At 42.8% G+C, this 13,491-nt stretch overlaps 1 protein-coding gene across 7 annotated transcripts in view; it reads left to right on the plus strand.

Moving 5' to 3' along the window:
* Nucleotides 1–13,491, plus strand: part of OSBPL6 (oxysterol binding protein like 6) — a 131,392-nt gene that overhangs the window by 86,831 nt on the left and 31,070 nt on the right. For 4 of the 7 annotated variants that reach the window (XM_038751557.1, XM_038751555.1, XM_038751556.1 and 1 more), the window contains 4 exons: nt 1,401–1,475; nt 4,666–4,831; nt 7,321–7,454; nt 8,507–8,530. In XM_038751557.1, the coding sequence (XP_038607485.1) occupies nt 1,401–1,475; nt 4,666–4,831; nt 7,321–7,454; nt 8,507–8,530 (399 nt within the window). The remainder of the gene's footprint in view (nt 1–1,400; nt 1,476–4,665; nt 4,832–7,320; nt 7,455–8,506; nt 8,531–13,491) is intronic. The other 3 variants (XM_038751558.1, XM_038751560.1, XM_038751562.1) reach the window with 2 other exon arrangements.

Here is a 13,491-nt window from a genome sequence, read left to right on the forward strand (position 1 = left end):
CCACATCAAACTACGAGGATTTGCTGCCCCAGAGTTTTTATTTTTTGTTTTTATGGTATTGGTTAAGCTCTTACTATGTGCCAGGCACTGCACTATGCTCTGGGGCAGAATCAAGCTTATCAGGTTGGACACAGCCCCTGTCTTACATGGGGTTCACATTCTTAATCCCCATTTTACAGATGAAGGAACTGAGGCACAGAGAAGTGAGGTGACCTGCCCATGGTGACACAGCAGACAAGTGGCGAAGCTGGGGTTAGAACCCAAGTCCTTTTGACTTCCAGGCTTGGGCTCTCTCCACTAGGCCACGCTCCTTCTCCTTTGTGATGGATGATTGGTCCCTATATGCATAAGGTGATTCTAAGGGAGGGAAGTGGGGAAATAAAAGCATTCTACTGCACTGAAGTTAATTTACAATATACGATGAAATAAGTCAGGCAGAATTCCCTCTGTTAAAACTCACGTCACGGGCAGGGCGATCCCATTGAAATGGAGACCAGGTCAAGTCAGAGCTCCAGCTTTGAAAGACCACATTATCCAGCAGGGGTTCTCTTTGACCCCTTTTGGGGACAAGGCAGACGTCAGAGAGTTAGTGGACTGAAAGAACCAGGAGGCACAGGTGGGAGTCGATAGTTGCTCCAAAACACAAAATATCCAGGATGTCCCAGGTCTTTGAAAATGACAGAGCTTTGAGGAGTGCCAGTTAATTTTCCTGATCTGTGGGAGGAAAGTAGCATTTATTGAGCTCTTCCTGTGTGCAGTAGATTTGGTAGACCCTGATCCACACAGTCTTGTGGGAAGCTGGAACTCTGTCTTTCCACTCTGTCTTCCCTATTGAGGTAGAAGAGAGGGAAGGGGGGGGGTAGTGGAGATTACATCCCCTCATTCTGTCTCCTGGGTCTCCTCCCCTCCCCAGTCACAAGGATAGAGTGCTTCTGGCTAAGCAGGGGCCTCAGGGGGACTGTGCTACTATAGTCTTGCATGGCCAGTAAGTGAAGAATTGGACCTGGCTCGATTCTGGACATTACATGACATCCTTTCCTTCTGATATCATCAAACACCGCATCACTCAGGGACCAGACGTTATTCTTCAGCCCTGTTGGAAATTCTTTCATTTATTTTTTTTTTAAACCTCGAAGCTTGCATGTCCATCCTAGAGCCCTGACTTCACCGGGAAGCGGAGTCAGCAGGTTTGGTGGAGGTGTTGTTTGTCCTGAAGTGAGAACAAGCGAGAATTCCCTTAGTTCTCTTAATGCTAAGGGTTGGTGAAAGTATAAATTCAGTTTAAAGACTCTCCCTTCTCTGACCATCTATCATTCTCCCCCACCCTTCCCCATTGTCCCACCCTTTCCCTTCCCCAACTCTTATTTTCTCCTCCCTTCTCTTTCCCCATTCACCGTCAGGAAGGGCCACCTCCGAAGGGTCAATTCAGCACTACCCGACGTCGGCAGAGGCTAGCGGCAGCGGTGGCTACAACAGTGAGTGGATTTAAGACTCAAGGGAGAAGCTTCTTAAAGATGGGGAGTCAGATCCTTAAAGGTTCCATTGCAGTTCTTTGACTTCTTTATGCCCCCAGGGAAGAGGTGCTTTCGTGGACGACTCTTAGTCTTGACCCACCTAACTGATGGAGTCAGCCCTTTCTATGCCTGGACCTCAGCCTGAAAACCATAAGTCCTCTGCCTTGGTACAGAATCAGTAGTGTTTATCGACATGCCTGCCAATAGATATGAGGTGGAGAATAACAGGCTGGAATTCCCCTACTAAATCAAACAACCAAGGGAGTGGAATTAAGCACGGACCTCCCAGTGGCTGTAGCCTTTTGAATTCTAACATTATGAAGACTGGGAATCTTTCCTCTCTGAATTATACTTTTGACCAGTTCATAAAAAAGATCAGGCCGTATTACCATAATACTCTGGAACCAAAGTGGCACTAGATTGTAGATGCATTCCTTCCCTTCCCATTACAGGAAATATATCTGTTTATTGTTGTACTGTACTCTCCCAAGCACTTAATACAGTGCTCTGCACACTGAGCACCCAGTAAATACGATTGAATACATATGTTTGAATGGATTACAGTCTGACACTTCGGAAAGTAGATGTTAGTTTTCTCGGAAATCACAGTGTCCGTTTGATATCAATTAAATGCCAGTTCAGTTGTGATAGTATCGTCCAAGAGTGATTGTTAATGAAATGTGTCCTTTGGTGAGTACCTCAGTCAACAGTATTTCTTAAGCACTTACTGTGTGCATAACGCTTGGGAGAGTATACTACGACGGAGTTGGTCGGCATGTACCCTGCCCACAGCGAGTTTACATCTGGATTGGGAATTCTTCCAAGGCCCCGAATACAATAAAAATGTTCTAATCTGCTCAGCAGGTAGCAATAAGTAGGAGCTGGGGGTGGTGGCAGAGTCTGTCCAGGACCTGTGGGCTGGTCGGGGCTGGGAGAACTGCTTGTCGTTGTAGGTGGGGAACCCAGAGAGGTTGCATTAGACATGAATAACTCTTATTCAGCTGAGATGGACAGGATCAGGTAAGGTACTTGGAATGGTTTTCCACCTGCTCTCAGTTTGCCTACAGTAAGCTGAATCAAAACTAAGGATGAAGGGTAAAATGGAGAAGCAAAAACAATAGAGGAAGAAGACCAGAAAGCCAAAGAAAAGGAAAGGAAGGTTAAATGGGGAGGCAAGGGAAAATCAAAGGGAATAATACTCTGAAAAATAAAGTGGGGGGGTCGGGGGGAGAGGCCATTAATCCAGGGCTTTTAAAACAACAGGCAAAGAGCCAGGCGAAAGTGACTGTATAGTTGAGAATGAATTCAACTGTGAATGAAAGGTCGATTTAAAGGAGAAAAGACCTGAACATGATTTCCTTTTCTGCATTTAGCAAGAGCCTTAAGCAAAAGTTTGTTTTCTTTCATCTGGAGTGGATAGTGCACTTGTTTTTTTTAATGGTATTTGTTAAGCACTTACTGTGTGCCAGGCACTGTTCTAAGGGCTGGGGTAGAAATGAACAGGTTGCTCCTCTCTAATATAACTTAAATATATAGTAATTAAACTCTAATTCCCAGGCCCTGACTCTTTCCACTAGGCCACATTGCTTCCAGCCAACTGCTGCTAGATGCCATCTCTGAAGCAGTCAGAGCTCAGAGAGGATAACCCACTTGGAAACACTCATGAATTATTATAGTTGAGACCTATATGTTCAACGAAAAGAACTAAATGTTTAGTCACTTAAATGTGATGTATTTTAATTACTGTATATGTAAGTTAGAGAGCAGCAAGCTATTCATGTAATGAAATGTTGTAGTATTAGCTAATGTTTCTCTCCAGTAAAACTGTTATAATATTACTTGTGATCCCGTATCCCTTATGGTTATTTGATTTTGCAGGCATGTTTTATGTAGTAGCAGAAAGGAAAAAGACCGCGTCTACATTCATTGCAGGTTTTTTTTTACTCTTTTCGTGCCTGGTTTGATTTAAGATGCTGTTTCCAGAATTCAAGATTAACAAGCACATTTGAAATCCTGTCACTGTGGCCACTAACTCAGTCTTTGTCAGAAAAGGCCAGGATACGTCAATCTCAGTGTGCTAGTTGTCTGCCTAATACTCTGAACATAGGACAGTGTAGCCCACTGGTATATTTTATCCAGCCTTATTCTGTCTTCTTTAGCTGACAGTCAGTCAATCTGTGGTATTTACTGAGTGCTTACTGTGTGCAGAGCACTGTATTAAGCACTTGGGAGAGTACAGTATCAGTCAGTTATATTTATTGAGCGTTTACTGTGTGCAGTGCCCTACTAAGCATTTAACAATACAGTAGATTTGACACAGTCCCTACTCACAAGGAGCTTGTAGTCTAAAGGTGGAGACCGGACTTAAGATAAATTGCATATAGGGGAGAAATAATAATAATTATGGTATTTGTTAAGCTATGTGCCAAGCACTGTTCTAAGCACTGGGGTACATACAAGGAAATCAGGTTGTCCCACGTGGGGCTCACATGCTTAATCCCCATTTTACAGATGAGGTAACTGAGGCACAGAGAAGTTAAGTGGCTTGCCCAAGGTCACACAGCTGACAAATGGCGGAGCCAGGATTAGAACCCAAGTCCTCTGACTCCAAAGCCCATTCACTTTCCACTGAGTCACGCTGCTTCTCTGGGAATGGGAGAGAATACGGATGAGTACATAAAGGCTGTAGGGTTGAGGATGGATTGAATACCACTGCTAAAGGAGCACAGATCAAATTGCATAGGTGATACAGAAAAGAGGGCTTAGTCAGGGAAGGCCTCTTGGAGAGAGGTGTGATTGTAGGAGAGCCGTCTAGTCATCACTTTTCATCATCGCCAATGATATTTATTGAGCACCTGCAGAGCAATGTGCTAATCGCTTGAGAGAGTACACTACAACAGAGTTGGCAGACCTGTTCCCTGCCCACAGACGAGCACTTTTCAGAGTAATGCAGGGAAACGCTATGATGTGCGGGAAACTCAAACTGGGGGACTCGAGACTCCTCAAAACAGGATTGCCTGTCTAATTGTTGTCATCCGTCGACTAACTGCTACCTATTTAGTGGATGGAAAAAGTGGGTTGGATGCATCCTGGGGTAGAACAGAACCACCCCCCCCAATGCTCTTTCATTATTATTTGCTTCACCCTTCAGGTTCCTTTTAGTGCTACAATGTCGCCAGTTCGCTTGCATTCCTCTAACCCCAACCTTTGTGCAGACATTGAGTTTCAGACTCCTCCGAGCCACCTCGCAGACCCTCTGGAAAGTTCAACAGATTATACCAAGCTTCAAGAGGAGTTTTGCCTCATTGCCCAGAAAGGTAACTTTCCCAAATCAAATGTATCTGTCGGACAAACGAATCCGCCTTGATCGGGGCTGCCAGCCAGTGTCAATTTTTCCATCGTCTTCTAGGCAGGGATGCTAAGTTTCGCCAAATTTTATTTTATGCTGCTCGTAGATACTTACTGGTTTCAGGTCAATACGAAACACCCCAGGTTAGAGTCTTTGCCTGCTGACTCACCCTACCGGGAGGAGGAAAAAAACACCAGGGTAAAACGTAAACAGTTTGGTTTTAATTGAATGAAGGGTCAGTGAGAGCAGCTCGTTAGATACTGCGTCCTCAGCATCCTCGTCCCCTAAACGACTTTGAGCCGAATCTTTAGCTTAATCAGCAGAATGAGCATTAATTAAAATAAACAGAACAGGGATCCGGCTTCTAATTTAACGCTAAGGGGAATTGTCACCTTCAATCAATGAAAGTCATCTTCAGTATCCCAGGGGATTGTACAAGCCGAATATCAACCCTAACCCTGGGGCTTATCCATCCCTAACCTTTACTCTAATAATTATCCTTCTCTCAACCATAATCCTAGACGTAATGAGACTTTCAGTAAGAGGAATATCTGGTTTTGGTTTTTAAAGAGAAAACATTGACGGAGAATAAATGCGGGGCCCTCTGATTTCATGTTCTCAGCAATTATTTCTGCTGTTTCACTCTTTCCTTAATGTGGCTCTCATGGCATTTCCCAGCAGAGTTTTTGATTCGTCACATTAGATAAATGCTACTTTGATCACATGGTAACGTGGATTTACTGCCAGCCACGTGAAAAAGCAGAAACTCTTGGGTGTTGAATAGACAGTACATCTTTCCTGGGTACAAGTTAGAAATAACATTAGCTGAGGGGAATTGTATAAATGACTCTCTTCCTGTGTAAACTCTATGCAATCAGTGTTCAGAATCTCGAAGCTGTAAATAAACTCCAGAATCAGTGAGCCTTCAAAACTTCTAGAAAGGCTGTTCTTCCTCTAGGGTTGCGTGTAGACTGTCAAAAAGCACGCAAAACCTTGGTGACAGTTGTTTATTTAATGGTTGCCCTGTTAGAAAATCTGGTGAATATTGTGCTTTTCCCGAGCTCCTCGGGATTTTCCAGTCTTCCTCAGTCTAAGGTTGTTCTCAGCCAGATCAGGGTGGTAGAGCAGTACACAAACTGTATTTTGGGGAACGAACTCCGGCTGGCCCAGGCCTTCTGCAGACCACCCCTTGGCTACCGGCAAAGATGGGATGCCTGACCCTCCCAAGTTTAAATCACTTCCCAGATGGAAGGGCTGGCTTTGAAGGAGACTTGAGCCTATCAATTGCTATTGGATGAAGCGTGTTATGGACTCAACTCAGGGAGCCGCAAAAGTAGATAACTGCTCATTTATGCAAACTATTCTTTCTTTTGGCTTGCTCCTTTCCCTTTGTTGCACCTCCTCAGCCTCTCGGTCAGTTTTTGGGGGCAGGAGGGTGACTCAGGCTGGAGTTTGGGGCTCACCAGTCATGCGGGCTGGACCAGATTCCCAAAGAGCTTGTGACATTTCTGAATCAGAGCACTTTAGTGGCTCTGGAGAGATCAAGGAAGAAAGTCGCCTGTAGTTCGGGGCTGTGTTGCCCCCCTTCACTTGTGTGAGTCTGTTATTACAACCCAAAAAAGAGAGCAATAGAACAGTGGAGCTGATTACCTGTAAACTCTTTGAGGGCAGGGGTCATGTCTTTTGCCTCCAGTACTTTGGAAAATACATTGTTGTGCACACAAAAGGAACACAGTGAAGGCCTAACCCACACGTCAGGTAGATGACTTTTCTTTCCAAGGATCTCCGTAAGTGGAGAAAATCCCATCTCCTTTGGTACCTAGTGCCAATGCTCTATCACCCCGCTAGAGCATTTCTTTCTTCTGTAAAATCTAATGAGGAAACAGGCAGGCAAGCGTAGATACAAGTGGCAACGGCAAGTGAAAAGAAAAATGAAAAAATGAATTAAGAAATGAGTAATTAATAGAATGTGCACATCAAGTTCGATGCGGCTGTTGGGATGGATAGTGGAGACCAGCCTAATTACTCACGTATAGAATATCTGGCTTTTTTCCTCTGGGTTCTAACTGAATTTACAAACACTGCATCCTCTTGGTCCTCTAGGGCATTCCTAAACCCAGGCTAATACTGGGCATTAGAGTCGAAGATTTCCCACATCGATCAAGCCTGCTCACCCTATTGATCTTCCATTTCGGTCTCTTGGGCAAGGCATTCTGGGAAACTCGCTTTCAAGGCCGCCGTTTAATTCGGTTGGATTCAATATAGCATGTTTTATCAGGAGAGGCTAAAACACCCCCTTGATGCTTGCAGATTCACACAATTCCTGTAGTGTTTATTGTGATCATGGAGCATTGTCACCCTAGGTAGTTCTGATGGAACCAGGTAAGCCGAAAGCACTGTGGGTATTCTCTGGAAATATTTGATTTTGCTCTTTTTTCCCCTCCTCTTCCTCTACAGTGCATTCTCTTTTGAAGTCGGCTTTTAACAGCATAGCTATAGAGAAGGAGAAGCTTAAGCAGATCGTTTCTGAGCAGGATCTTAATAAAGGCCACAGCGCACAGATGGCTCGCCTCAGACAATCCCTCTCTCAGGTATGCCTTGCTTTGGTTTCAGGTGCATGACACATTACCCCAACAGTTGAAAGGGAGAGAGGGAAGAGATAAGCCCCTCTACTCGATTTTTGCACAAGCCATGTGGGTGATCGTGAGGGAGTTCTCTAGGGATCCTGGAGTGCCTTTAGAGTTTTCCAAGAAGGGGATAATGTCCAATTCAGCATCACAAAATACATTCTGTCCCCGAATTCCGTTAAAATACAGTGATTGCGAGTCATTTCCTCACCTGCTTCTGGACCCTATCACTCTATACTGGTGCCTCCAATGCTGGCATTAAAAGGAGCTTTTTATAAGATTTGTGAGTTTACAAGAACCTTATGTTCGGTGGCACTAAAACTAGAGCGAAACTTGTAAGTGTCCCTCAACACTTTCCTATTGAAAATATTGTCTCCATCCCTTGAAAAGTAATACAGGTGATTTTATGTACCTTTAAATTTTTTCTTTCAATTGATGACAATAGGTTTCCTGGATTATCTAGGATTCTAAGATTGTTTTATATCAGAAATTTCTACTGAGTGATAAATTTCACTGAACTCCCAGTGAAAAGCCAATTTGACAATTTCACCGAATAATCAGCAATGCCAAATATTATCCCTTTTTATTGGTATTTGTTAAGTGCTTACTGTGTTCTAAGCTCTGGGGTAGCCACAAGCTAATCAGGTGGGACACAGTCCGTGTTATACATGGGGCTCCGTCTTAATCCCCATTTTACAAATGTGGTAACTGAGGTCCTGAAAAGAGAAGTGACTTGTCCAAAGTCACACAGCAGACAAGTGGCAAAGCTGGAATTAGAACCCAGGTCCTTCTGACTCCCAGGCCAGAGCTCTATCTGTTAGGCTGTGCTGTTCCTCATCCTGATATGAAGTGCTTTCTCTGAATTCAGCCCATTCCTGTGTAACCATTTCTTCTGCTGATCATTTTTAAAAGCCCTTTCTGTTAATTCCCCTGAGAACTCAATGTTGTTATGTGATTTTATGTGAGAATTCAGTGTTTACCTAAGATGTTGTTCACTTCCTGGTGCCTTGGATCAGAGTGCTGGAGACAGCAAATCCTGGGTAAGTGGCTTTCTGTGCATATCCACATCTGCTTGGCTTTTTCCTTCAATCCCTTAAAATTGGATAAAAGCAATTCAGTACACAGCCAGACTCTCAGTTCAATTTTGGGGTTGTTTAAGCTGCTCTCTAAAAAGCGCTATTACCCTCAGAGGACATTGCTGCCTAAGCTAGGAGACAATGAGCTGAAGTCGGTTCAATTGTGCCAAACTGACTGAGCCACTAAAGTTGAAAACGTGGTCCTTCAAAGGTTTGGTCCATCCGCTGCCAAACCTTCTGCGGGTGCGGCCCGAGTCCTGTTTGTAGACAGTGTTTTAGACTCCTCTCAGTCCACACCCCCTGAGTCTTCTGTAAGTGACAGGAGTAGTGATGAGTATTCACAGTATGCTGCGAGTCTGAAGGAAACAAAGAGGAGATGGCCAATTAAAATGGAAAAGATTGTGTCACTTCCTGCTGTGCCAGCTGTAGCCAAATTACACCCAATTCTCCTATAATGTAGGGGTGGTAGTCTTATGTAGCCCCGCATAAAGAAAAGTTTTGGTACTCTAGACAAGCGAACAGAAAGCCATGTGCACACATACAGACCATTCTGCCAATGTTGCTGCCCACCAAATCCAAACAGGTTCATACTGACGGACAAGTGCTCCCAAATTCTCCAACAGTGCTCCAGCCCAATGCACATTATGACAAAACCGAGTGTATTGTATGTTCTCTTCAGATTAGTCCAGTGAGGGAGACGTAACTGTGTGGTGCATGCTCATTGATTGGGATTTAAAATTCAGACTTGCTCCTTAAGAGACAAATATTAGGACTCAGAATCACCACGTCACAGTAATGGATTCCTAAAGTCAAAAGTGGTCAGTAATGACTGGGGATTAACTGATGTGTCAGCAGGTCATTGGAGAAGTAGCTACTTTACAGAAACCTTCATATTTTCTGTTTTGCCCTAGGTTTATCAATATAGATAGTAATAAAGTACGATTGTACTTCTAAATATCGAGCCAATCTTTGGGGTGAGGCTTCTGCAACTTACTATTGTTTAGGTTCATTGAGTCCCATGACAGAAATGGTGGTATAGGGCAAAAAGGCAGTGGAGCTGGGACTTTTTCCACACTATTATCTATAAGTTCTCTGAATTCCTTGGAAAAATGATGAAAAAAGAGAGTGGCCGTGGTAGTTCCAATTGTTACCCAAGCCACTTGTCATTGACATCTGCAGTTAGAACTCCCAGACTACTACACTCATATGTGTAGTAAAACCAAGGGGGCAATGATTCAAAGAAATAATTAACCACACGCCGGTTCTGCTTTAGAATGGTTCCATCTGTGATATTCTAAAATTCATATTATCATCATTGCGGAAAGGAAAGAATCCATTCAGAAGACCCGATAGTCAGTAAAGGTTTTGTGTTAATATGTTTCCCTTTAATTCATGGCAGAAGAAACTGTCAGTCGGGGAAACCTTTGAAAATGGTTACTCTGCTTTATGTACAACCGGTGCCAATTATCCTTTCTTAATTTGATTTTTTTAAGGGTTAATGTGCTTAAGATTTTGTCTAGTTCACATAAGGGACCAAAGTGGCTTTGCCAAATGACTCTGAATGCCCTACATCTCACCATAATTTGCCAGCTGTCTCTTCCTCACAGGAGATGGAGAGGAAGCAAAATACATGACATCACTCTTTCGCTAGCTGGCTGGTGGGATTTTTTGTTCTTGTTGATAGAGTGCCTTCCTCCTAGGTTAGGCAAAATCCATTTAAATGAAAATAGAGGACTCTAATAATTCCTCTAAAAATATGCCATTTTTGATTAAACTTTGAATTGGTAGGTATATAGCACTGTCAATCAGGAATTTGGGGTAATTCCATTTTGGGAGTTGAGCTGAATTGTTTTGTAATGAAATATCTTTATAAATGGCTGCTTCCAATGCAACGCCGAGTCACTCACTGACACTTGCATGTCGGGCTCTAGATACTGATCAACTTAAAATCTATCAGGAGAATTAAGCTTTCTCAGCCCTCCTAGATAAGTAACATTACTAATATTAGCCTTGAGCTAATAACCAGTCATCGGTCTGGAATTTGGTCCCCAGAAACTGAGGCGCAGCTTGTGCTGATTGCAGTAGGAGTTGATTGCATATGACGGAGCAAACTTTGAACTGGGCACCGCAGTGGGTGGCTAAGGGAAATGTAACAGAAAATTCTGGCTTTGGTTCTGTAGCAGCGTTCTTAAATTGACAGTCACAGTGATGTGCACCTCACATACTCGGTCCTTACCAGAATGCCACAAAAATCAATCAATCAGTAGTATTAATCGAGGGCTCACTGTGTGCAGAGCACTGTGCTAACTGCTTGTGAGAATGCAGTGTGATAGAGTTGGTTAAGACGTTCCTTGGTGAAAATTGTAAGAATGAACTGACTAGTGTTCAGTCACGAGAAGCAGCGTGGCTCAGTGGAAAGAGCCCGGGCTTTGGAGTCTGAGGTCATGGGTTCAAATCCCGGCTCCGCCAATTGTCAGCTGTGTGACTTTGGACAAGTCACTTCACTTCTCTGGGCCTCAGTTACCTCATCTGTAAAATGGGGATTAAGATTGTGAGCCCTCCCCATGGGACAACCATCACCTTGTAACCTCTCCAGCGCTTAGAACAGTGCTCTGCACATAGTAAGCACTTAATAAATGCCATCATCATTATTATTATTATTATTATTATTATTATTATTATTATTATTAGTGCCTGGCCTGCTTACTTGAGGTTTCTTAGAAGTTTCAAACTTTCTCTTTCACTTATACTTGCCTTTTGTGCTTCCAGATTATTCTGGAATATCGTCATCACTTATCCCATGCACAGAAGGGTGGCGAAAGTTGGGATGAAAAGAAGTTTAACCTAAATTCATCTCTTCATACTTGTCGTAATCTCTTTACCCCTTTAGGCTTGTTTCAATTGAAATGATACATCTTAGTAACCCTCCATTGTCAGTCCATCAACCGTATTTATTGATCGCTTACTGTGTGCAGAGCACTGTACTAAGCTGTGGGAGAGTACACTGTAACAATTGGTAGACATATTCCCTGCCAACAAGAAGCTTACAGTCTCTCATCTGCTTTCACAACCCTCTGAACCTTCCCAAGTCTTCCTCTGGGCCAGAGTTGAGGGTTGAGGGAGTGGGGTGAACTTTGTGTGGGGGAATTATTCATTCAATCGAATTTATTAAGTGTTTACTGTGTGCAGAGCACTGTACTAAGCCCTTAAATTTAGAGAAGCAGCGTGGCTCAGTGGAAAGAGCACAGGCTTTGGAGTCAGAGGTCATGGGGTCCAATCCCGGCTCTGCCAATTGTCAGCTGTGTGACTTTGGGCAAGTCACTTCACTTCTCTGGGCCTCAGTTGCCTCATCTGTAAAATGGGGATTAAGACTGTGAGCCCCCTGTGGGACAACCTGGTCACCTTGTAACCTCCCCAGCGCTTAGAACAGTGCTTTGCACATAGTAAGTGCTTAATAAATGCCATTATTATTAGTATTATTATTAAATTGCTTCTTGGGACTCTAAGAATTTAGCTAGGGTATGGATTTTTCAGGTTTTAAAGTCATATCAGTCAATCAGTGGTATTTATTGAGTGCTTATTATGTGCAGAGCACTGTACTAAGCACTTGGGAACCCCCCTTCTAGACTGTGAGCCCGTTGTTGCGTAGTGATTTTCTCTATCTGTTGCTGAATTATACTTTCCAAGGGCTTAGTACAGTGCTCTGCACACAGTAAGCACTCAATAAATACCATTGAATGAATGAATGAATGAACAAGAGAATGAGCAGACACATTCCCTGCCCCATAATGAGCTTAAAGTTATATAATTGGTTTTATTTGATTTTAATTTAGGTACCAATTGGATCCAAATTGTTTTTTTAATGTCAGGCTCTATTTTAGTTTTCGTTTTTACTCTCTGCAAGCCAACTGTCATTTTAGGACCATTACTCCTTATTGATGCTTGTAAGGGTTCCCGATGGACATCAGCAACACAGCTTCCCGTAGGCATATTTGATCAATATTAAGGCATCTTAGCTTAATTTGGGGACCCCAACCCAGAACATAGCAGCAGCATCCAACCCTATGTTGATGCAAGAAAATGCTGTCTTTTTATTTGTTTAAACTAAGGTATGTGGGTAAAGTAACCAGTTTTCAGACAGTTATTTGGTTTCCTACAAGATAGTTTCCCCTGACATTTTACAAAATTGGATCTATACGGGTCACTGATAAAATAACTTTAGCAAGAACCCATATAGTTAATTCCCTAAATACCAACCTAGATGAGGGGAGACGCAACCTTACCTTAATAAATAGGTGAGGATTAAGGTCATGCTAATTAAAAAGGCATAATCAAGACCAATCATGCCTTTCTCTACAACAATCTCAAATTTATGGAAAGGCAAAAAGTTGTAAATAGTACGTAAATTGTTGCATTTCCAGGCATCTCTATAATAAATACCCAGTTCTTAAAATTTTCCAACGATCTGGAAGAATATGATGGCTTCATTATTTTTGTGAATATAAGCACATTCACAGGGGAACCGGAGGAAAAAGAAGCTACATTCCATTTTCAGTTGGTAAAGGTTGATTTCATTGCTTACACAGTATTCATTCTCAATATTTGGAAAAGCCTATCCCCTTAGAGTTCTTCTGAAAATTACATTTACTTGAAGTGGAAAAAGGTACAGTGGTGTAGATCTCCTGAGTCCTGTTTTTAGTGTATTCAGAAGCAGCAGCCTGGTTTTATAATATCTTCATTCATTCAGTATTCATCCTTCTGGGATGCAGCAAATTAATTCAGCGATTCCGCTTCCTGTATCTTAGCAAATCAGTTTTTTCTGCCCTGAGAACCTATTGGTTTTCTCAAATTTGAGCCCACATTTCCTTCTCCCAAGATCTAAGTGACATGATGTCTTTATCCAGAGGTAAACCAATCAATCATGG

Source organism: Tachyglossus aculeatus, chromosome 9 (genome assembly GCF_015852505.1).
Source record: "Tachyglossus aculeatus isolate mTacAcu1 chromosome 9, mTacAcu1.pri, whole genome shotgun sequence".
Lineage (NCBI taxonomy): Eukaryota > Metazoa > Chordata > Mammalia > Monotremata > Tachyglossidae > Tachyglossus > Tachyglossus aculeatus.